The following is a 25,536-nucleotide window of genomic DNA, read 5'->3' on the forward strand; positions in this document are numbered from 1 at the left end:
CAGTTAATACCAATTTGATGGTGGGTACATGTGGTGCTTATCTTTCCATTCTTGGGATAAATATTTTGAACTTAAAAAAAAAAAAAACTACATACCTGGATGGTTATCAGTAAAATATCTAAGGCTGTTGGCTCCTCAGGTGTCGATAGAGACTTCCTCTGGCTTTGCAGCTTTGAGATCTGCATCCATTTGCCATTAAAAAATGAATAAAGCATCTCCACTTCCCTGATGGTGACTATGAGGATATTTCCATGTCGATCTTTAATGGGCTCATAGTAAACTCTTCCCAAGTTGTGTGTTCCAAGTAAATTCTAGAAACAAATAGATTACTGGTAGCTTGGGTGTTATGCAAACAAAGCAACGCAACTGCAACAAAAGACACTGTAAATAATTACCTGATTTCTGAGAAGTGGTTTTTTTTTTTTGCACTTAAACCTAGAATAAGTGGCATCATAGAAATGTACTTAACAGAAGCTCAAAGAAAATGTCTTCACCATGAGTCTGCAAAGATTATAGCAAGAGGCTCAAAAATCATGTTTTTTTAAAGCAAATTCAATATCTGTAAATATCTCTTACCCACATAGACACACCAGCACATAAACCTCAGTTACCAGCACTTGAAGAGAATCCCAGATGTTTTAAAGAAAAATGCCTGATATTTAAAGTATGCAACTTGTGGAGTTCTCAAGAGATCTACAGTAAGCTGGTATGAGGTGGGGTTGTTTAAAATGAAGAAGTGAATTGACAATGTAGCACATTGTACAGGTCCCCAAATGACTACACATTCCCTTCAAGATACTTTAATTGGAAGATTGGCCTGGTTTGACTTATCTGAATTTCAGGGAGTTCTATTTATTTACAAGTTTGTTAAAGTTGCTTATAAACTGGGTCAACTGAGGCAGACAATCCTTTTAGAACGGTAGGAAGGGAAGGATGCCACATTAAATGTGGAGAGGCCTAGGTAGTTGTTACTGAAATAAATGGGAGTTTCACAAATATGCAGGGTTTGAAGATTTCTAACCTAGAGCCCTGAATGAATAGGATAAAATCTCCTCTTGTTTTAAATATCTATGATTTTTTTAAATTATAAGTCATACCAGAGCTCCTAGCTGTTATTTTTGTGAGCTCACATAAATGGTGGTTAAGATGCCCTGTTACCATGCCAGCAAAAGTGGAACTGGAATTTGTAAAAGTGACAAGGATGATCTAAAAATGAATGAGCCAGGTGGTCAATATCCACATCTATGGCAACACTGGAATGTTCCCTCACAGGTAGGTAGGAGCTATGTCTTAACCCTTTTATTCTTCCTCACAAAGATTAGACACCTAACAAGTTTGGAATTTCATACATAATTACTGACATGTTATAAATATTTATTTGGCAAGATTATTATTATTATTTTTTTAAATGGCCTAATCAGTCAGATTTTTTTCTTTCCAATAATTCACATCCAAATCATAGAGAAGTAGCTTGGATATGGCTTTTAGTCAAGCCCTATGAAGTACTATAATTTTATATAGAGGAAGTTTGCTTCTAGGAAGCAGTGTGATGCTGATAAACTGACTAGAAAAAAAAAGGACTGATTTGTAGCATATGCCAATTTCAGTGGTGTAAATATTCCTGCTAAAGTGGATTTCAAATTACCAAGTGTTTGATACAAGCTTTCAAAATTCCTGAATGTTCTACAGTTGGCCCTCCTAGGTCAATACAAGTTGGCTCCAGCCTACCATTGCTATTAAGCTTTTACTTACACTTGGTGTTGAGTTTCAGGGCTGGCTGCCGTTCATTAACTGTTGGACTTCTGAAAAATTATTTACCCTGTCTAGTCCTGAGTTTCATCATCTAAATTTGAGTCCTTCAGCTCAGACATCAATTATGCTAATCTTTACCTCATTGAGTGTTTGAGGTATTAAATCAAGCAATGCATGAAAAAGTGCTTTTGTAAACTCTCAAGCTTGATACAATGTAGAGTATGGGCTTTCTTTACTGCTCTAATTGGAATCCCACCCTGGCTTACACCTACTCATTTTCAAGATGCAGCCCAGATTTCACCTTCTCTGGGAAGACTTTCCCAACTCTCCTAGGTAGAATTTACCATCCCCTCTCTTGTCCCCTACTGCTTCCTGTACAAACTTCCATTTTAGCATGTCTCTGGCTTTACTACCTATATTTGTGTATGTGTCATGAGATCATGGTTGTTTCATCTCTATGTCTCTGGGTCCCTTCCTTGCATAGTGCCTGTCACATAGTAAGAGATCAGTAACTTTTTGTTGACTAAATTAACATGCTATATTAAGACATTGGAAAATATGGTTCACTTTGAATTGAAGCTTATGGGTAGACATTGAGGTGATCATTTCACTTAAACGAAGTTATTATCAGTGGTTCATTATCAGATTTGGATAGGCTTTTTAATGGGATGAATAAGAAAGAACTAGAAATCTTCCTGAATTTTTTCATTGACATCAAATTTGGTTGGAGAGAGAGCATTAGGGAGAACCCAATTTAGAAGTAGGATATTATTGTGAAAATAAATTGCAACTATGTTCCAAGGGGTAAATTCAGGGTTCTTAGGGCCTGAAAAATAGAGCATGTTAATACCCGTCATGCTATATAATTGAGGTTAAACGACCTGGGCCCTTGATGACCCTACAAAAGGTGGAGAGGGACAAGAGCCACCAATGGCTAACAGGAATGCATCTAGGTTATAACCAGAACAAATCACAGGACTATCAATAAGCCCTAGACAGAGGCACCATATTAGGAGACCTTTATTCAGTTTGGGGTAACATGGGAAGTTAAAGCAAGTCCAGAGTCGGAATAAGAAGGCCTGAAAAAGAAGAGTAAAATTTTGGGAAAATCTTTTTTTTTCCTTTGACAAATAAAAAAGGGAGAGTATTCTTAAGTTGTTACCTAGCTCTTATTTACTAACATTCATTTCTAAAAGCTATGGAGGAGAAAAGTTTAATGTAACACAATTTATAATGTCAGATTATTACTGTCTTTTGAGGGTAAGTGGTTTAGACACTTCTCAATGTATGAGCAATGTACACTTCTCCCGCTTGAGGCCTCTGCCATTTTCCTAAGAGAAAGAAAAACAATGTGGGCTTTTGGTCACTTACAAGCTTTCTCATCTTAATTCTTTTTATCCAAATGCTGACAGATACTTGTCTCTCCTCCTGCCTTGGTAATTTTAATTAACTAATTAATTAATGCACACTTCATCTTCTCTCAAATGAAATTTAAGGCCACTTCTAGTGATGTACAATAGACTTCTACTTTTTCTTTTTTACTATAATGCAGATAGTTTTTTCTATTCAAAAAATGTTTCAAGGCCGGGCGTGGTGGCTCATGCCTGTAATCCTAGCACTCTGGGAGGCCGAGGCGGGTGGATCGTTTGAGCTCAGGAGTTCAAGACCAGCCTGAGCAAGAGCGAGACCCCATCTCTACTAAAAAATAGAAAGAAATTACTTGGACGGCTAAAAATATATATAGAAAAAGTTAGCTGGGCATAGTGGCACATGCCTGTAGTCCCAGCTACTCGGGAGGCTGAGGCAGAAGGATTGCTTGAGCCCAGGAGTTTGAGGTTGCTGTGAGCTAGGATGACGTCACGGCACTCTAGCCAGGGCAACAGAGTGAGACTCTGTCTCAAAAAAAATAAAAAAATAAAAATAAAAACTGTTTGGGACTTTTGGAAATTAATACACAATAAGATGATGAAGTACTAGAAAGAATGCAGGGTTTGGAGTTTCATAAACCAGGAGTTTGAGGTTGCTGTGAGCTAGGTTGACGCCACGGCACTCTAGGCCGGGCAACAGAGTGAGACTCTGTCTCAAAAAAAGAAAATAAAATAAAAATAAAAACTGTTTCTGCTTTTTGGAAATTAATACACAATAAGATGATGAAGTACTAGAAAGAATGCAGGGTTTGGAGTTTCATAAATCTGGATTTGAGTTAAAACTCTACTTTCTATCTTTGTGCAAACTTGGGCACAAATTAATCTTTCTAGGCCTCAGTTTTATCATGTTAAAGGAATACCAATAATATTATATTAGTACTTTCTCATTAGGTTGTGGTGAAGATTAAATGAGATAAAGTTTGTAAAGCATTTAGCAAAGTGCCTGGCACCTTGACTGTTATATGAAAATAGTCATTTCACTATTATTATTTATTATTATATATTAAAGGACCTCATTATAGAGCAGAAACGTTCTGAGTCTTACACTCACAGGAAAACAAGGTACAGTGGTTGGTGTGCCTGGTGATGAAGGTAAGTCAGAGTGCTATGGGCACAGAAGAGGGGGAGAAAGATCATGATTAATGCCTTTTTGGGCCATAATAAAATGTCTGAGCCACTACTGAAGGAGTCTAAGTCAGAGAATGCCTTGGTCAGAATCTTTTAAACTGGCTACTCTGGCAGAAGTGTGGAGAATGGATCAGAGGGTGTTAAGGCTGGAAGCCGTAAGGGACAACTTTGGAGGCTTTAGACCTAACTGGAGTAATTGGGCTGTAGTAGTAAAATCAGAAAGGAGAGGAGAGTAAAATGAGATAGCCCAGAGGTAAGTCAACAGGATGTATGATTGATGCCAATCAAGCTATATATTAATATAATGCATTTTTACTTTCCTCAGAACATTGTAAAAATTTAGATTAGTAAAGTGACCTAAAATATTAGGTACGTGTAAATCCACAAATTTCTTTTTCTTCCCCTTCTGAAAAGTTTTTTCTATACTCCCACGCCCACTCCCCTTTCCCCTGAAAAAGTGCTTTCAATATTTCCAGACATTTTCATCCTAGAGACTGATAAATAGTTTGGACAATAGGTCCTACAAAAAAAAAAAAAGATGAAAGCAACTCCTGTTATGTGACCAGGCTAAATGAAACATGGAGAGAAGGGAATGCGTAACAGTGCTCAGGCCTTGATGGAGGTACTATGAGGGGTGACAATTTATTGAGGACTGTGAGGCTGTGGTCACTGTGCAGGACTGGGGAACTATCCAGATGGTAACTATGGTAGAAGACACGTTTCTGTGATCTCTTTTCCCTTTGGTTAGATAGGGATTCGCACAAATGTGATCTTTGGGGTCCATGGGGTTAGACTGACAAATAAATACATTTATTTATGCAACTCATACTTACTGAGAGTCTACCACATGGGGATATAGTGGTAACTGAGACAGACACATTCCCTTAACTCAAGAACTCACAGTCCAAGTGAGTCACTAAACAGACAATAATACAAATAATTAACTTATGGGATTATGGCCGTTGTTCTGAATGAAGAAATGGAAGCCACTATGAGAGCGATTTGCTTAATCAGGAGATCCAAGAAAGGCTTCCGGAGGATGTATAAAAATTAAGCTGAGACCTGAAAGATATGTAGGAATTAGCAAGGCAAAGAGGTGGAAGAAGAGGATTCTAAGCAGAGAAAACAGCGTGTGAGCTAGCAAAGGAGACTGAGAATGACAGGCCAGGAAGTTGGAAGAAAATCAGGAGAGTGTGAAATCAGGAGAGTGGAAGCCAATGGATGTGGCAGTTTACGAAAGGAGAGCAGGACCAATTGTATCAGATGCTGCTGAGATGTCAGTTGTGAAAAGGACTTAAAAATGTTCATTGGATTTAGTTAAACTGAAGTCATTGGCAAGGATGGATGTAGGTTTTTGTGGGGTCCCGAACCACGTAAGTTTGGAGCCATCTTTAAGACAAGGTATACAAAATTACAAATGTAAAATTAGGTGTAACACTAAATATTTACTTAGAATGATAAAAGAAATCCTGCTCCCCGCCAGCAAATACTAGAGTATTTGGAATTTTGGGTCTCCTTTTCTCCCTGAAATTTCTTTAGGCAATTTATCAGAAATGCTTCCTGACTGCGACCCAACTTCCCCTCCCCACAAAAAACACTCTGAGTCCTACACTCACAGGAGCTCATGCAAGTGAGGGGCCCTGAAACTCCAGCTTCCTTAGCATCATCTGCCTCTGATTACAGGTGCCCTTAGAGAGCAGTTTTGTAGGCTTGATGGCAGCAAAAGACAGAGAAAGTGCTGAGAACTGATGGGAAAAGAAGTCAGTGGAGAATGAGGATGTAGGTAACTCTTTGAAGAAGTTTGGGTAAGGAGGAGAAAGATAGTTTGGTAGCTGAAGGGGAATGTGGGGCTAAGGGTGGAATTTGGGGGGAGATTAAATTGGAGAGACTTGAGTATTTTTAAATAAAGATGGGAGGAAAGAGATGGGATCCAGTGCACATGTGGAGGAATGAACTTGTGGTAGAAGGAGTGAGACTTTTATCTGTTGGAATAGGAGGGAAGAAAGAGAAGGTAGGGATAGTACAAGGAGGTTTGTAAAATTGGCAATGGAAAAATCATCAATTCACATTTTTTCTTAACGAGTTAGACAGTGAAGTCATCACCTGAGACAGGGATGGAGAGTGTGGGGAAGGGGAAGGGATGTGAGAGAATGGAGAAGGTTTTAAATAGTTGCTTTATAGTGTGGGAGAATAAATTTAGTAGAGAAATGAAATGGGACCACTAGAGAACATTACGTGTGAGAACTGTAGTCATAATTTAACATAAAACCAGTCAGCCTTTTTTTGTGATTTTTCTGCAGCAATGTACAACTATTTCAGTATAGACATGTTGGATTCATCCAGGCTTGGAATTTTTCCAAATGAAAAATATGGAGAGAGAAAATTTAGAATATTTTCAAGGAAATGATTAAGATGGGCCAAGGAATCTAAGCTGGATCAGGAGGGAAATGGTTTGAGAAGTGGGCTGGTGCATTATGAAAAATGGTACAGTCAGTAGATTTGGGGGTTGAGGAAATCCAAGATCTATTGCAGTGGATTAGTTCAGTAGGATCATGCTGGCCATGATGGTGTCCCTGAGTGTCTGGCTGCACTCACTTGTAGCATCCTGATCCTTCTCATGTTACTGATATCAGATGAAAGTGTTCTAGGAAGCCTCCAATAAACACATAATAAAGATCCCCACTTGAAATTCTAAAGTTGTTAAGTCTGTGATCCAGGCATGTCTGGATTGTATGGTGGGCTAATGGGAGGGTCCACTAAGGAGTCTGAACCCCCTGGGAATGTACTTTATCCTAAAGAAAGAGTAGCTTGAGGTACAGTGGCATGGTCCAACTCAACTGGTCAGTGACGAAAAGAAGCGGCACTTCGAATTCAGTATAGTTATCATGGCCCAGCTTCAAGAACTTCTCCTTGAATTGGAGGACAAGATTCTGCAATCAAGAGTTAAAATGAAGAACATTGTTTGCCAAAATGTCATCGAAGATACAAGGCAGTAAACCACCTATGTAATGTTGCATAGCACAGAGGGGCAAAATTTACATTTCAGAATTAATTATAATAAAAACACAATGATTCTTATTATTGCAGGGGGTGGAATTATTATTTTGGGGTTCAAGAAATGAAGTTCCTGTAATTACAGATGGGGGTGGAGCCATAGAAAAATTTTTGTTAATGTGACCCTATTTTTATAGTGTGGTTGATATGGCCTGGCCAAACACAATTTGGATTTCTGCTATGCATAGTTCTGTCTTTGATATAACTTGACAGCTTTGTAGGTAGATACCCATCACTGATAAAGGCTCGGCAATCTCTTAAGGACATCAACTCCATGTAGCAGATGTTTTTCTGTACTAAGAACCACAAATTCTGTTAATACCAGAAAACAATGGGAGGAAAACCCAGAGAGCTTGGTTAGAATTCAGTGCCTTTTTCTAGGAGGAGCTCTGTGACCTACAAAGATTGGGGACTTGATCTGATTTTATTGATAGTACGGAAGGATGAATAAATGCAGGATTAAAGATAATCTTTTAAGAGTTGTTTTTTGTTTATTTTCATAACGAAGCAAAAATATACACAAATCATTTGGCTTTACCAAGAAACTCCTCAGAACATCTGCTGGTCTCTTTCTCTATCTCCACACACTCATAGATGCATAGGATACGAGAGCAGCCAGAGTTCTTCAAGTGATCAAACTTCTCTTATTTTGCAAGTGATGAAAGGAGGAATGAGTTGACTAATATCAAATCTAGAACTCAAGTCTCTTTATTCCTTATTTAGTGGATACTCATAGACTTTTCAAGAGAGGCCCCCTTAGAGGAGATTGCCAAATGCACAGCTTCCCCACATGAGCAGGTATGCAGCTCAAACTGTCCAAGAAGCATTCATGTGCCTAGGGATGTGAATGAGGAAGGAGCCCACCCTTGTTCCGCCCCCCACCCCAGGTGGGATTGGTAGCTGAACTGTCCACTTTTTAAAAAGTTCCCTTCGAGGTCTGGGTTGAAACCTGGCCCCTCACCTGTAGCTGGGCTGCTGCTGCGAGCATCTTCTGTCGAGTTTGCAGCACTGTGGATGAAGACATGGAGGTAGGTACGCTTTGCCTCAACCACCTTATATCTTCCCACATACAAGACAGCTGCAAAAGAAGTCACGAGGTCATATCATCGTCCAAGCCAGTACATGATTTAGGTTGTGGCATCAAAGCAAAGCAGGGAGAAGGAAACCTGACCCCTGATGTTTGTTCTCCAGTCCATTTTCAGATACATGCGAAACAACTTTTTGATCTCTGTCCAACTGGAAAAAGATCTGAATGCTAATGAAACAGTCAGATCCACATTTTAGTCTTTGCCAAATGATCCCATAACTCAGAATAGTGGAGACACAATCTGACAGGATGCAAGCCTCTTTGCTTTGAAACTGTAGTGTAGACACTACTTTGTCATTTTTTAAGACATAGGGCATATTAGGGCTGAAGGGGACCTTTGAGATAATTTACTTTTACCCCCAAACTTTGATCACCGGAGACCCCTCAACTAACGTTTCAGAGATCTGTGTGCAGTAACATTTATGCAAAGTGGGGGAAGAAGGAAATCAGAACTCAGAATACCTTTGTGAACCACAGAAAATCTTGTGTAATGGAGCTGGTGTGAGAGTCATCTATTTCAACAATCGGTATTTGATCTTCATTGGTGACTAAGATATTGTCTTTGTAATAAAATATGACAGCTATGTAGAGTCCCCTAAAAAAAAAAAAAGGAAAATAAAAACTGTCCTCAACCGTCTCCTCTACCAAGCTTCAGTCCTGTAAAAAAAATTTTTTTGGACGTGATAAAAGATGAGTTTAAAATATACCTAGGAACATATTCCTGCTAAGTAATCATAAATTTACTGGCTAGAACTCAGAGAAATTACTATCTTGCCCAAATTCTCAGGAGAAAAGTAAACTTCATTCTTTTAATAACAAAAAAGAAATTTCTACCAAGTTTCCACTCAGAACCCAAACCAGCTCATTCCTGAGAAGTTAAGACTTCCTGGAAGAACTACATAGGACTCACCGTTTTAACGTCTTCACAAACTTGTTTGAGGAATGGAATAGGTGTTTCAGGCTCCTTGAGACTGACTGCTTTCGGCCTGTGGTTTGTAATTTTGAACTTTCTGGAACATAGAAAAAAATAGCATAAATTCCATTTGGCAGACCAACACCACCAATTCCTTCTTCCTCCCTTCCCCTCCCCTGTCCCCTCAGAGCTACTTATCCTCAGTTTCGTGTAGGGATTTAGCTTATTTATTCCCACAAGAAGCTCTTGTATCTTAAGATGCCAGCAGTTAATTAATGAGCAACTCCTCAAACATGTTGGAAATGAGTGATATTTATAACTGTAAGGGAACCCAATTAGGTGTTTTGTTGATATTTTTGGGATGGGTGATATAAGATAGAATAAGAAGAAATGGAATCAAATCCATTGCTGTCCTCTCCCTACTCCCAATTGCCTTTTAGTATTCATATACTTCTCAATGCTGGCAAAGCTCTCCTTGTTAGTCTATATATTCCATTACATTTTTTGATTATGAAATTAATATAGGCACATTATAGAAAGTCTAGAGAATAGAAAAAAAGAAGAAAACCCAACCCATATTATCCTTTTGTATAACCACTGATAGCATTCTGGGGCACTTTTTTCATTGTGTATGTTGGCTCACAAAAATAGTTGTAGGGATAGGTATGATTATCATCCTCATTACTCAGAAGAAGAAACTGAGGCTGAGAAGTGAAACGAATTGCCCAAGCTTGAAAAGCCAGTACCTAGGGAAACTGAGACATTTATTCATTGAATAAATATTTACTGGGACACTTCTATGTGTGAGGCAATGATACGGACCATGAGAACATGGTCCGTATCATTGCTGTCAGGCATAGAAACTTGACCAGATGGCCCATGGCTGAGGCCCAGTGTGGCTCTGCCTATGATTATATAGGAACAGTTGACTGACACAAGTATTCATGTCAGTTTCAAGCTTATACTGGTAATGGTTATTCCTGGCAGAATAAAGCAAAAGCATTTTTTTCCCCTGACTTGAACATGAGTTTAGCTGCTTGAAAATGATGCTTCTGGGACTTCCAGTTCAATGCCGCACAGTTAACATGCTCATGACATACCACTCTCTCTCAAAACCTCACTAAAACCAGAGTAGAGATTATGAAAAAAAAGGAGACAACATAAATCTGTAAACACAAAAAGAAGGGAAAGGAGACAAAGCAAGTAAGTTTTGGTAGCTGGAAAGCAGATGGACAGATGGATTTAACAGACTTGAGAAAGATGAAGCCTAAGCCAGCAGTGGAGAAAGCTGAGAAGTAACCTGATTCACCCATGGGCACCATGGACTGCTGGAAGTGAGGGGTGAGTGTGAGCTAAAAATCAGGAGGATTTGTTAAGTCTATTTAAAAACCAGTTAGACTTCTCAATCTCCTTTCCTACTGCATAGCTAGACGAATGCCCCTTCCCCACTCGAGAAGAAAGCTAGTGGCTGATTCTCTGGAAATCAAATAACAAAAACAAAAACAGGGAACCACAGAGGTTTCTGGAGTGGGAGACATCAGGTACTGTTGAAAATGGGGTGACAGTAGTGGTGGTGCAGGTGGATTGAATGAAAGTTTTCATACATAATACTTCCCCATTGAGTTCTCAGAACACTGGTACCCAAACCTGTACCCTTTATGCAGGACACTGGAAGAAACTTCTCTGCAGAATTTGACCAGCCTGGGAAAACACACCCAAAGATTTTCCTAGTGGTAAAGGCAGTGCTAGATCACCCTACAGTGAAGGCTATAAATAAAGAGCCCTATGCATGTGCTTAGAGCTTCCCAGTGGTTATTGATTTCCCTTCTCTTAAATCTGAGCAAACATCCAAGGATCACCAGGCAATGGAGGAAAGCAACTAGCATGAAATGCAAAGGCCAAAAATAAATAAACAAAAGAATAACTTAGAGGAAAGAGAGATTATGCTGAGAAAAGAAAATATAAAATGAAACAATGCCTATCATTAACAATCTGAGAGATAAGAGAAGATATTGTCTCCTTGTAAAAAGATAGGTGTCTATAAAAAGAACCAATCAGACAACAAAAGAGAGCATTGGGAATTAAAAATATGTTATCAAAAACTGAGAAACCCAGTAGGAGGCTTAGCAAATGAAGCTGATGAAATCTCTAAGAAAATAGAGTAAAAATATGAGGATGGAAAGTAGAAGAAAAAAAAAATTAAAGGACTAATGTGGGAAATACAACAGCTAAATAATAACAAGAGTTCTAGTAGGAGAGGGAAGAAGAAAAGAAGGGGAAGAAATGATTAAATAATTTAAGAAAATGTCTCACAATTGAAGTGTATAAATTTTCATATTGAAAGAAATTGCCAAGTGTCCAGTACAACAGACAACAGATACTAAGGCACATCACAGTGAAATTTTAGAACATGGAAGACAAAAGAAAAGTTAAAACCTTCCAGAGAGAAAAAAAAAAAATAGGTTTCATATAGAACCTCTGGAATCAGAGTGGCCTCAGACTTCTCAGCCCTGAGAGCTAGAAGAAAATGAAGCAATGCCTTCAAAATCTGAAGGAATATTATTTCAACCAAGAATTCTGTACTTATCCAAGCCTTGAATAAATATTAAGTAGAATAAATACATCTTTACACATGCAATGCCCCCTGAAATTTGGTTCCAAACACCATTTCAGGAAGCTACCAGAGGAAAGGCTCCACCCAAATGAGGGGCCAACCCAAGAGGAAGGAAGACGTAGGATATAGAAAGAAGAAACCCAATGCTGGAGAGTGGTAAGAAGAGTCTGCAGTATGGTGATGACAAAAGTGATGCCAGAGTGACAGCTGTGTGCACGAGGCATGGGGGCAGCCAGTAACCAGTCTAGACTGGAGCAGGACAGAGAGCTCCTGAAAGGTTTCCTTAAGAAGATGCAATTGAAACACCTAATGCATCTGATTATATCGAGAGAAGATAGTTTGGGGATTAATTAATATAACCACATAGGAAAACAAGCAAATACAATAAAAGATGATTATTAACTACAGGGTAAACAAAACGGTATTCGAGAAAGGAAAATCATACTAAAATTTACATTATCATTATAATATAAACAATAAACACTGATCTTACTAAAATTCAGTATAAATATATTAGGAGGATAAGAAGCTAGGAATTGTGTGTGTACATAAGAGAGCAGTGGGGTAAAAAAAGATACATCATCATTTTCTTGAGTAAGATAATACCTAAAATTAAAAAAAAATTAGAAATATAAACATGTCACTTAGAGATATGGGGAAAATGCTAAAAGAATTAGCTAAAAGTTAAGAGGTTGCCTTTGAGGACTAAAAAATGGAGGATGGAAGAAATTGCTTTTATGAAAATGATCAATCTGTTTTAAGTGCTTTTACTTAAGTCAGTCAATCCTTAAACAATGGGTGAATGAGGCGTATGTAACTATTATCTGCATTTTATAGATGAGTGAAGCACAGAGAAGTTTTAACAACTTGCTCAAGGTCACACAGCTAGTTAAAGTCCAGCCTGGATTTGAACTCAGGCAGTCTGGCTTCAGAGATACATTATAGTTAAGTATAACTTACATGAACATGAAGTTAAACTAAAAAAAAATTAGACTAAAAAATAAAAAAAAAGAAAAACAAGAAATGCTATTACCAGTTGGGAAAGAGACCTGTGCAAGCATTAAATATTCCAGGTCACCTCCCTTCTGGGCACATGGTAGAACTGCACTCTGGAGCCTTTATGGTTGAGTGGGGCCATGTGACCAGTTCTGGCCAATGAGTTTTGAGTGTTAAGTGACATCATAAAGTCTTGCCCATGTGAGACCTTTAAGACTATGGTTGCTGGCAAATATTTCAGAGAGAGGATGATAACAGAGAAAAAAAGCCCCCAGGTGACCAGTGGTAGATGTATAGGATGAGGAAGAAACAAACATTTGAGGGATCATTTGGTTATTGCTGCATAATATGGCCCATCTTGACTGATACGTCGTCTAAACTCACTTTTCTCCTGAGAACCACTGTGGCTTCTATACTGTACTTCTCTGCTTAGTTCAGGCTCTGAAGCAAAGGTGCACTTTCTGTACTCCGAAAGCAATAATTCTCTAGCGTATCAGTACATGTAGCATAGGGAGTTTATTTCCTTCATATTGGCACGTCTAGCACCTACTATGTGACCTGCATAATCATGCAGTAGGCAGGGTTTCAGTTAATGTTGTTTTGCAAGTTGAATCATTGGATAATAACTGAAATTCATTCCTATAGGATAGCCCATGATGAACACAACTGGCTTATTTATACTGTATATATTGTATGTATGTCAGTGCACTAACCTTGTGAATAATAAAGCTTGCTCAACATTTGCCTTGAATTTTCATCCCGATACTGAGCATCCAATTAGCTGTGGCCAGTTCTTTAGCCAAAATGCAGAAATTAATGTGGGTTTTGGTACCTCATATTTAGGGTTTTGATAGGAGAAGGGATGTTTTATTATTTCTATATTTGGAATATGCTGTATATTTAGTGAGTACCCTGGGCTCATTACAGTAGAGTCACTGATTACACTTCAATTCTACATGTTAGAATTGAAGTGTAATCAGTGCTGAGGATGGAGAGTAGCCCCATTCTCCGTCTGGAAGGACATTGGAACAAAAATAAGCTGGAGTTTGTGAGCGGCCTACACTGTGCCAGGTGAATTTAATCCATTAGCTAATTTAATCTTGATAGCAACCATGCAAGATAGAAATTATTATCCTAATATCGTTGATGAAGAAGTGATTGCTCAGAGGGGTTAAATGCTTTTCCCAAGAACACACAGTAAGTGGTAAAACTGGGATTTGAAATAATTATTTTTTTTAATTGTAAAGTTTGTAAAGGTTTGTGTCCCCAGTAGAGCACATAGTATTTCAATGTAGTGGAATATTTTAAATAATAATTTTGTCCTCCTCTGTAAGCAATACTTATATTATCCTTCATTTATCCTTTTAAACTTATAGACAGTTATGTTAAATCATCTTAGAATCGTTCCTTTTTTGTGTGAGGTAGTTTCTTCTATTTTAGCATCTTATAAATCAGTGTTCCCCAAAGTTTGTGCCTTGGAATACTAATTCTGTGAGAAAAGTTTTCCGTGACTAAAGAAGTTTAGAAAATGCTTGTTTAACCAAATTCAACATGTCTCTTTATTGGAATCTTTACTATTCTAATGCATATTTTATATTTCTAAGAGAGGGATATAGAATGCAACATTTCCCAAACTTACCTGACAAGAGAATCTTATAGGACCACTGTTCTTTGGAACACACTTTGATTCATTGTTTAATTGTCCAGAGTACATTTAATATAAAAAATATTCCTCCTTTTTGGGAAGTTCTATCTTATGCCTTATTTAAATCTTTCCTGCTACTGTGTATATATTCACATTGCTGTGGGGGAAAAGCATGTACACGACAGAAGTTGGATGGACACTATAGAAACAATCGGTCTGTCTAGACAATCATTTCTTGATTATTAGATAGTAATCCAATAGTAATGGGGAGAGCATCTGAATCTTCAGATAATGTTTAAAAAAATCCCTCATTCTCATGAGTAGTGTCAGCTTTCCCTCTCTGATAAAGACCAAACACACAGTGGTTTATGAATTGCAAAGAATCATCAGTCCAATTGCTATTACCTTAGCTGCCATGCAAGAACCAACGGGCAGGGCAGCGATGGAGAGGCAGAAGACAAGAAAGGAGCCCAGGTAACAACTGGCCTAGTTAAATGAGCCCTAGATAACTGAGAACTGAGTGTCTTTTGATCAGTGTGGAAAGTTGAAGGTCCTGTTCTGGGTAAAGTCTTCCTAGGGATCTGGGAGTGGAAATCACTCTTGGGTTTCCTTCTCAAGTTACTTACGTGCATATTTACGTCTCTTAATGGACAGTTCATTCGATGGACATTATTTTGTTGCAAACACTTGTCCTCATTTCTCTCTAGAACCAACATTTCTGAAGGGCTCTGTTGTCATAGCTATAGAGCTACATGGTAATTGGGAACAAACCTTTGTTAATGCTCAGTATGATTTCTTTACACCTAGCCCAAATGCAGCCAGCAACTCTTAGTTTCAACTGTGGATTTCTTGCCCAGCTGGTCCAGCAGGGCCCTGAATCTAGAGAGCACAGTGTAGTTGGAGATCTGATGGGGAGCATGGAAAATTAAAACTTTATGTAGGCTTTAATTCTCCAAATAAAACTAAGTGCCTTTTCCACGAATCATTACACAGATCAGAAACCTGACCCTGTCCCATTTGAACAGCCCAAGTAGAAGAGATGCTTTTAAAAGCTTCTCAGAAATTCCCTGGATGTAGTTGGCGAAAGTCTAGAGAAAGCATGCTCTACTTTCCCTCGAGCAGTAGTACTGGGGAAGATTAAAATTCAGGGCGAGATTAAAGTTCAGTGCCCAGTCCTGATGTAAGGGTGGGAGACAAAAATGAAGTGTGACAGGAAGACTGGACTTGGAACCAGAAAACCCAGGTTGGAGTCCCGATTTTGTCTTTTCCTGGCATTGCGACCTTGGGCAAACCACTTAGCTTCAGCAGTAACTGCCAAGATGAGGATTAAAAAAGAGATACTGGATGTAAAATTGCATTGTAAACTGTATTATTCGTAGCTATGAAGGTTCATTATGATCGTTGTTATAATTGGTCGAGCTTCCTTAGGGATGCTCAGGAAACTTTCCTTGGAGGTGAAAAGTTTGAATACCCCAAAGACCCAGCACCACCAAGGAGTCTTGTGAAGGCACAATTTAAAGAGAAAGGAACTAGTGGAAGCTGCTGGTTTTCTTGTGCTTATTTTCAAACTGTTCACATGGAAAGAGGGAGAGAGAAGGCAGAGAGAGCGAGAGTGAAAGGGAGGGAAGGAAGAAGAGGGAAGTCACTTCTGAAGGGTTAAAGCAAGATAGTGCTGTAAAGTGATTCCAGATGTACAAATATTAATATCTCTCTCTCCCTGATGAATGAGAAGGTATGACCCAGTTAGGAGACTGCTAAAATTACCGGCGCCACCGAGACCTCGGTCGATGGCCCAGTGCAGATTTTTATCCTTACCCCGGCAACTGTAATGCTGATGAAGGGCTCGGACCTGCTGCAGCAGACCTTCCAAAACTTCACTCTGTCCCTTGTGTCTGGGCTCTCTGTCGTCATAGTCTTTCCAGTCTATTGAACAAAAGAAACAAACAGAGTGAAGTTTTAAAGCAGGGGAGGCCTCTTCCCTGCCCTGCCTCGGGAGCCGGAGTGTTGCTCATACTACCCACAGACCGTGATGAGCACCCAGCACATGCAGAGCTAGCAGGCAGTGCCAAGTACTTGGAAGCTGCCATTGTTCAGAGCCCTGTGCAAAATAGTAATTGTGGTTGGTTTCTTGTGTTGGGCAGTTTTAGGGCAAGAGAAAATGGTAATTGAAAGCCAAAAGAAAATAGGAAATTTGGGAGTCCAATCTCTCCTCTCCCTACCCCTTCCCCCGCTTTCAGCATCCCATATCCTAATCAGTTCCTCTGCCACCTCTCCACTTAGCACCCCAACTCTCAACTAGATTTTCAAAGTAGGAAAGAAAGGGGTGGGAATGTGCAGACTAGATGAAATCCACAGTCCCAATGCTTTTATTGTAGGTTTCACACTTTTGGCCAAATTGACATTTCTTTCCAAGGAAAGAGCCCATGTCAGATGCCAAGAAATGGAAATCTACATTTTGCTCTAATGAATGTCTGCTTTGGTTAGCTGGCACAGCTACCCCCACACATACTCTGAGCCACCAACCACCCTGTCTGCTCAGTCTCTAAATATACAGTATTAGCTTACATGGCAAATTTAAATTGCAATACCCACTGAGATTTTTCTCTCCCTTCTATTTTCATTCCATTTGGCTATAATGATATCAAGAGTAATAACTCATATGGGACTAATGTCAGGATTGTAATTCTGCTGTCTCCAACCCTTGATTTTTTTTTTTTCAGCAGGTCAGTCATTTCATAGTCCATCCCTTCTTCCTTCTATTTTCTTTCCCCCTTATTTTCCTTTCTGAATCTTTCAAAAGCAACAACTTAAAGCACTTTTTGGTTGAAATGCTTTCTCTAAAATTGCTAGTCCTTCTTCCCTAGAAAAGCCAGTTAGTTCATGAGTGTATCTTGGGCTTAAATTCTAGTTAAACAAGTTTCAAATTCCTTCCCCCACAGATTTTATTTTAAAATACCGAGTCTCCTTTATTTAGAAACTTAAATCAATGTCATGATAGTTAAAGTCAGGTAAAAGCACCTTGTGATGGTTCATCCAAGGCCCAGGAGTATAGTACAGCATGTTAGGAGGAGCTCACGTTCTGGGGTCAGATAAACCTGGGTGTGAATCTTGGCTTCTTGATTCCTAGCTCAGTGTCTGTAGGCGAGTTACCTACATTGATAGGGCATCTACTTCCTACCATGAAAAACGAGGATAGTATCTACTTTGCAGGATTTTTGTAAGGACTAAATGAGAAATATATTAGGTATCTGGCACAATGCCTATTATACACTAAGCATTTTGTAAATAATTACTTAAGTGAGGGGAGTTCATGATGGAAACACCATTTCTTACCCTATCAGATGATTACCTATGAAGAAAGGGACCTCAGAGATTTTCTAGTCTTTTTTCCTTCCTATCCTCCCCCATCTCCATTTTACCGTTCAGAAGACTGAGGCCCAGAGATAACCGTTCCAGTGCTATATTACTCAGCTTGTCAGGGCCATAGCCAGGACAATAGCATTGCCCTAGGACCGTCCCTATAGTGTTCATTTTATCATACCATGGACATGTTTTGTTTTGTTTTTTTTCTTTCAGGAGAAGGATCAGAATCTTGGTTGGAGTTTGTGTGGTGTGGCTTAGTTGTGGTCAACGTGGAGACAGGGAATTGGCACAGGTGCCTTTTGTAGACTCTTTGTTTCTTGTGCTCAAGAACTATGACTTAATCTCTCTTTGCCTCAGATTTCTTCTCTGTAAAGTGAGTTTTAAACAATCTCTTTTTAGGTTATTTGAGGTTTAAAAGAAATAATGTAGTAAAGCACCATCCTGGGCACATAGGGGACACTCAAGTGTTGGTGAGGCATTGTAAACAGAAGCATGATGGTGTTCATGGGATAGGGAAGGGTTTTCACCGGGAAATTTGAAAATGTTTGAGGAAATAAATACCCAGTGGCCCTCGGAGTATTTGTAGTGCCCCTGGAACCTGGGCACAGTGAGAAAAAATGTTGCCCTCATGGATTTTCAAAGGCCATTATGAGTTCTCTTAGTTGAATGAATGCATCTGAAATGCTCACGACAGGATGAGCAGGATTGTGTGTTTGAGTAAGACTCCTGGGTGGCTGAATTACTACGTGGCCCTGAACATGTTAATGCATTCTAATGAGTGTTAATGCTGCCATCAATGCGTGGGGAGCCGAAATGCGCCTGCCTCTTTCAGCTCAGCCCTATTACATCAGACGCAAGCTCGATCCTGATGACTTTATGATACATTAGAAAATTGCTAATGCTAAATTGCAGCCCAAGTGAGCACTGGACATGATGCCAAGGTTTTTGGAAAGAATGAGTTTTTCTCATAGATGTTTGGAAGGTTCTGACGACTACATAAAATAGGAGACTTTAGGGATGAGGGAGAAAATTGAAAATATATTAAGAAATCAGGAACCTGACAGGAATAAACTTAGCATGGTAGGAAAAGAGCAGATTGTGCCACATAATACAGTTCACTGTTCTGGTAATGAGACACTTCAATTGCAACACAATGCAAAGCTTACATTCACTGGCGATATCAGGATTTTCCTGATCGTAACTCAGACAAGCCTGTCTGGGTCCTTTTCTCTTATTATGTACCATACCATATAACATAAGTCTATAAAAACACATTAAGGCCTTTTGTAAAAATAGAAGAAAAGTTTTATAGCTTACTGGAACATATTACCAAATTTCCAATTACTCTGTCATGTTAGAATACATTGTCCTCTAGTAAATAAATACTGATATATGTTACATCACAATGTCATACTCTGTTTATAAATAGAACGGGAGTGTTTTTATATTGTTCTTTCCAAGTGATATGGCTGTCTGCAGCAACTATAACCACATGTTAGGATTTCAGTTGTTTGCCAGCTACTCCTACTGATCAAACGCACTGTTTTAGAAAGCATTGCTATTTGATATGTTAATTACCAGTTAATAAGTTATTCCTTCCAGTCCTGAACTGCTATTCTTATCATTCTGGAGAGAACTCTTCATATGGACTGTGAGAGACAGTGTCTGAATAGAATTTACAGTTTATGGAATCTGAACATCTGATCATTATCAGTAAATGCATCCATATGCAGATCAGAATTTGCATGGGGTATACATTTAGAATAGGGTTCCCCTGCTGCATTTTCAGGTCAACTGAGACTAGTATTTTTGTGCTTTTCTGTCCTTTCTGGCCCTTCAATAATATACATTCATTGCCTACCCCCAAATGGGATAGGTTCCCTTATTATCTTAATCATACAATTCCCAATTTAGTTTCTGATAAATCTTCAATAAGAAAGACATCCAAATAAGACTGGAATAATGAAATCATCAAATGAAGGGGAGTCAGGGGCCTTAAAGATTTCTGGCATTGGTGGTTCAAGGCTCTGTCTGACCTTATACAACTATCAGAATCCACCAGAGGTGATTGGCTAGCCCTGAGTCTGCTTGTCTGCCTGCTAGCAGGGCACTAGTTACCACAGCATAGGAGACATGGCTGAGCCTTGACCAATTCACACTTGGATCCTGGTTCAGTCATGTACCAGTGTTGTGACCTTGGGAAAGGAACCATTCTCTCTGAATCCCAGTTCAGACTTTGGATTCTGTATGAATATGCCTTTATGTTTATAGTTCCCTCATCAGTAAAATGGGTCTAATAATAAAAGTCACCTCAGAGGTATATTATGAAGATTAAATGTGTTAATCCATGTAAAGTACTTAGATTAATGCCCTGCATATAATTAGTCTTATAAAGGTTATGTCTGATGCAGACAGTGATGCAGATGATAATGGCAATGGTGCTTATCCACAAGACAGGAACAATGATGAAGGATAGCTGTGAGGATTAAGAGGTCCTGAATGTGAAAGCCCCCATAATATACTGCCTGATTCATGGTTGGTCTTGGGTAGAGGGTTGTTATAAAACTTGAAAAATATATAAACAAATTTAAAAAAACCTGAAAGAGCCCATAATCTCATAACCCAAATGTCCACTGCTAAATTATGAGAGTTTCAAGATACAGACACATCCTACCTAATTATAGGCAAACCTACAGTTTAAATGTGGAAAACCCCCCACATTTTGCATTTTTTTCACATAAAACTTATACTGTAGGAATTTCTTCCACACTATGAATGCTTTTTTAAAAGACCATTTTTAGTGGTTTTATTTTGTTTGTACTATGGATATAAATACGTATATCTCATACTGAGCCATTAAATTAATATTGGGTACTTGCTCTCGCTACCACACATATTTCACTGTGCTCAGTACACTGCTGCCGTGCACATCAGTGTACATAACTGTTTGTCTGCATCTCTGTTTACTTAGGTTAGATTCCTAGATGCGTAATTCTGGGGTAAAAGGAAATGGATTTTCTTAAGGCAGTTGATATAATATGGCAAATTGCATTCCATAAAGGATATAGCAGTTGTACTGTCACAAGAAGCATATGATATCATTTTTAACTATCATATTAGTGAAGTGTTTTTAAAAAATAAAAATATGATTCAGAGCATTGGGCTCATTAAATCATTAAATACAAAAATTTGTCCTATGGTATGTCTAGAGATGTTTGTTCTAGCTGGTTAAATTTTCTGGTTAATGGAGAGTTACCAAACACACCAGGCATAAATTTCTAATCTTCAAATAATTAGAAGAAGCCTTTGTTGGGTTTCTCAGCTACGACTACAAATTTTATAGATTATATTTGTAGCAGAGTGCCTGTTAATAAGAAAGCTTTTCTTCTGCCAGAGTGTCAGAGGAGTAAGGTTTGTTAGATTTTGTTCTCTTGTCAAATTGATGTGGCTGTGGCTGTGTCCCCTGGGGATGAAGAAAGGAAGATGAGAGCTACAGTGGACTGCGTGTATTCCGGCCCAGACACTCTGATCGTGTCATCTCACTCTATTCCCACAAAAGCCCTGTGAAAGTGCATGATTAGACGCATTCTACAGATGTTGAATTGAGGCTCAGAGAGTTTATGCAACTTCTGAAGGCCACACAGGTGATAAAAGGTACAATGGGGCTGGGTGCAGTGGCTCATGTCTGTAATGCCAGCATTTTGGGAGGCCGAGGTGGGAGGATTGCTTGAGCCCAGGAGTTCAAGAATAGCTTGGGCAACATAGCGAGACCCCATCGCTATAAAAAAAACCAAAAAACAAAAATTAGCCAGGCATGGTGGTGTGTGCCTGTAGTTCCAGCTACTTGGAAGGCTCAGGCAGGAGGATCACTTGAGCCTAGGGTTGAAGGTTGCAGTGAGCTATGATCGCGCCACTGCACTCTAGCCTGGGTGACAGGGTGAGACCTTGTCTCAAGAAAAAAGGTATAATGGGTATCAAATTCTGGCATTTTGGTTCCAAATTCTCTCTCCTTTCCCTCCACTGAGCTGCCTCCCCAGGGCCATTTCTGCAGAGGAATCATTCATTGTAGGCCCAGATGCTGCCCTGAGAAGGTCTTGTTGGTTGCAAGTGGTGGGGGGAGGGGAGATGGCAATGGCACCCTGAGGATGGAGTTGCAGTTGGACCCGGTTGCCATGCTGGGGAGAATTCACAGCCACCACCTACTAGAAGGAGAGGCACATGCCGGTGTCGTGGTCTGAGCAGGTCCCCATCCTTTCATGTTATAAGCTGAGACTTGAACAAAATACTGTTGGCCCTGCAAAGTATGGAAATAGAATGACGCATCAGGCATTTTATTTAATCACTTCACTCAGGATGCAAATCTCTATGTTTGATTAAGTTCATCCCTTTGCAACTCCGCTGCCCATACTTTAGCCTTCTGGCTTTTCTTTACTACTATGCTTGTATGTCATAGTGACAATATATGAGGTGCCTTCTTAGTTTCTATGTACTTTCTTTTTTTCAAAATTTGAATATGATAATTGCTTTCTGACCCCTCCAAAATTATATACCAATTTTTAAAAGTCACTCAGTTCTACAAGGTTTACCCCAAACAGCAATCCTTCACCGTCACCTCTTTCTCCTTATTTTTCCTTCCCCAGAGGCAATAACCATCACCTCTTTAGCTGATCAACTTGCTTTGGAAAATGAAAAAGTTGTAACGAATATCTTTTCAGATTTGTGCATTAAAGACATGCATCATTCCTTTAGTGGCTGCACGGTGCTTCACCGTGAGCAAATACCATCATTTATTTAACCAATCCCTCACTGGTGGATGCTTAGGTTATGCCCACATTTTATGCCACAATAAATAAAGCTGTGATAAATACTTTTTACTCAGATGTTCAAATATTTTTAAAATGAACTCTTTGATGTGACTTCAATTTTGAAACCATTATTAAAACAATGGGTTATATTCTTTAATGCCTTTTATGACATTAAGAATTAAGGAGTTGATTTTGTTTGCTGATAATCTTTTAAAATGTTTTGTATGGTTTTATGTTTTGCTTTGAGAAGTTTTTTTTTTTTTTTTTTTGGATAAACCTAAAAGGGCATTTGAGAAGGCAATATTCGATGAAACTCACAAAAATTGTGAAATGGTGTTGGAAGTTAAAAGAAAATAGCACATCTTTGCAGAACTTTTGCTAGGGATTTAATAATGTTGACCTTACCATATCATGAAGTTAATTTTTTTTAACATTAAAAGTGGGTTTCTATGAACCTCAAGGTTGTAGGGATTGTATAGAAGTGTAAATCTACTTTTAGGCTTTTATATGATTAGGATAGGGTCTGCTTTGCTCTCACTGGATGGTCAAGTGGAAAAACTTAATCCCTATAGAATTAGTTCAGATATTAGAGAAACTTTTTTATAGAGAATTTTCCATTTTTATGACAGTATCACTTTTTCTTTTAAGCAATGGAAATTCCCTAGGGTCCCTCCTGGCCCTCTTCCATCCCGTGAGCCATAGGGTTGGAATCAGTCTTCTACTGATAGCATCTCGGGGGCCACCCACTCTGGGGTTTGTTTGCTCTGGTAATCCAAAGTTTGGGCCCCTGGTATAGATGTGTGATTAGGACTAAAAGTCAGGATTCTGCGGTGGTTACCACAAGAATTCTATTAGAATAAGCTGCTTCAAACTTGAAGACATGCAACTTAATGCATCTTTTTAATGCTGGGTTTCAGGATTATACTTTATAGATAATTATTTCAATGGATTAACCTTTAAGAAAACAACCACCACAACAAAATTATCTTTCTACCTCCCCCATACGAAGTCTCATATATTACTTATTTGAATTGGACTGAAAAAAATAAAGGTTTAAGTTTACTTTTAAAAGATTTTGGAAAAAAAGATTTTTTTTTTATCTTTTGCACTTTAGTTGTTTTAGGAATTACAGTGTTTGTTCCAGTTTGAACTGATTTGAGAGGCGTTTTTATTTTTTGCATTTTGTATGCTTATATGGTTCATAACTCTGTAAATAATTATTGTTTGAGTTTAGATTGGTTAAACAAATAAGCAGTTTGTTCCAGTTTTTCATTCGCAGTTTAAATTGGTTTAGGTTACAGAGAAATGTAGCTCCACCATATATAGTTTCTTTTTTGTGAAAGCATATTTAGACAGTTTTTTTTTTTTTTTTTAATCAAGGGAAAAGGATTTCTCTCAGGAAATTGTGTGACTGCAATTGATGACTGATCTCAACTGAGGCTGAGGCTGTAGGGGTGAGGGTGAGATGTTATTTTTATTATACCATCAGACAGGGAGTCAAAACTGGATCTCTCAGAGCGTTTGATCCCCGCCCCCCGCCCCAAGAGATTAGACTGTGATCCAGAAAGCAGCAGCTTTCAAGGCTTGCACGAGGCCAGTCTTTTTATGATCTCCTTAAGAACATGGCCGTTTACAAAGTGATTCATGCTGTCTGCTTACTCCTTTGTAAAATTCAGATTATGGATGCCAGACATATCACACTTAATGAGTGGCAGTTGTTGCCAGAGAACTGGGCGTTGGTTGTTGCTTCCAGAATAGGCTACCAACATCCCAGCACAAACATCAGCGACAGGGGAATGGGAAGTCTGCCGTTGGGGGTGGGGGGACATTTACCGTCATAAGTCCTGTGATCGTGCATCTCAGGGTCTGCAGGTTATCCATGACGATTTCTCCAGCCAAAGGAGAGAAGTCTTTAGACATGCTCCATTCCACTGGAAGGAGGGTGTGTATGTGGGGGGAAGGGGGAGGGAGAGAGAGAGAATAAAAATCAGTCCTACATCAAGAAGCACCATACTAACTCTAACATATAATCCCTCTCAAATACGGTAAGTTTAAGTTTACCCGCCTTTCCTTATACTGGCTCATCTAACAGTCTTCCTTGGGATGTCAAGTCAGTCTCCAAGTTTACAATTATTTTTTAAAAGGAGCAAACAAACAAACAACAACAAAAATCTTACGAGATATTCGGCTCTTGATAGATATAATATTTATTGTGAAGTGAGTATATTTATGTGATGTCCTTAATGTGAGATATAATTTATATTAAATATATTGCCCACGAGGCCATTGCTGTATAAAGACACATTGTGTGTGTGTGTGTGTGTGTGTACACACTCACACTCAGGCACATTACATGTAACAGTTCATTGTATATAGAAGACAAATTATTTTTGTCTGCATGTGAGACGTGAAGGGTCCATTAAGACGTTACCTTTTATTCACTCTCCTAGTCTGGCTTCTGCTTCACCATTCTGAAAATGCTCTCTTGAAATCCCAGTGATTTCTCCTCCCAAATAAAGAAGACTTCTTTCATTACCTCCACGTCATTTGATACCTTCTCCCTCTGAAAACATTGTCTTCCCTCAGTGTCTCGTGTACTACTCCCTTCTCCTTCCCTCCTTCTCCTCCTGATGCCTTCTTCCAACCTTTATCTTTGGCTTCTCTTCAGCCCTACGACCTGGGGTTTGGGGCTGGCCTGCTCAATGCTCTTCTCCCCTGACATCCTGAAGGTGGGTGTTTATTCCCAGTTAAA

The 25,536-nt window shown here is 39.0% G+C and overlaps 1 protein-coding gene across 1 annotated transcript in view; it reads right to left on the minus strand.

The window, feature by feature from the left end:
- The window catches only part of ANKFN1 (ankyrin-repeat and fibronectin type III domain containing 1), a 68,180-nt gene extending 43,468 nt beyond the window's left edge, over positions 1-24,712 (minus strand). The window contains exons 1-7 of the mRNA XM_012665675.1: positions 24,618-24,712; positions 22,183-22,273; positions 16,432-16,539; positions 9,359-9,458; positions 8,911-9,043; positions 8,323-8,439; positions 96-311 (exon numbers count right to left, since the gene is read on the minus strand). Coding sequence (XP_012521129.1) covers positions 96-311; positions 8,323-8,439; positions 8,911-9,043; positions 9,359-9,458; positions 16,432-16,539; positions 22,183-22,273; positions 24,618-24,704 — 852 coding nt within the window. The 5' untranslated portion in view covers positions 24,705-24,712. The remainder of the gene's footprint in view (positions 1-95; positions 312-8,322; positions 8,440-8,910; positions 9,044-9,358; positions 9,459-16,431; positions 16,540-22,182; positions 22,274-24,617) is intronic.
- Positions 24,713-25,536: the final 824 nt, after the last annotated feature.

The sequence above is a fragment of the Propithecus coquereli genome, unplaced genomic scaffold (genome assembly GCF_000956105.1).
Source record: "Propithecus coquereli isolate 6110/MARCELLA unplaced genomic scaffold, Pcoq_1.0 Scaffold121, whole genome shotgun sequence".
NCBI classification, from domain to species: domain Eukaryota; kingdom Metazoa; phylum Chordata; class Mammalia; order Primates; family Indriidae; genus Propithecus; species Propithecus coquereli.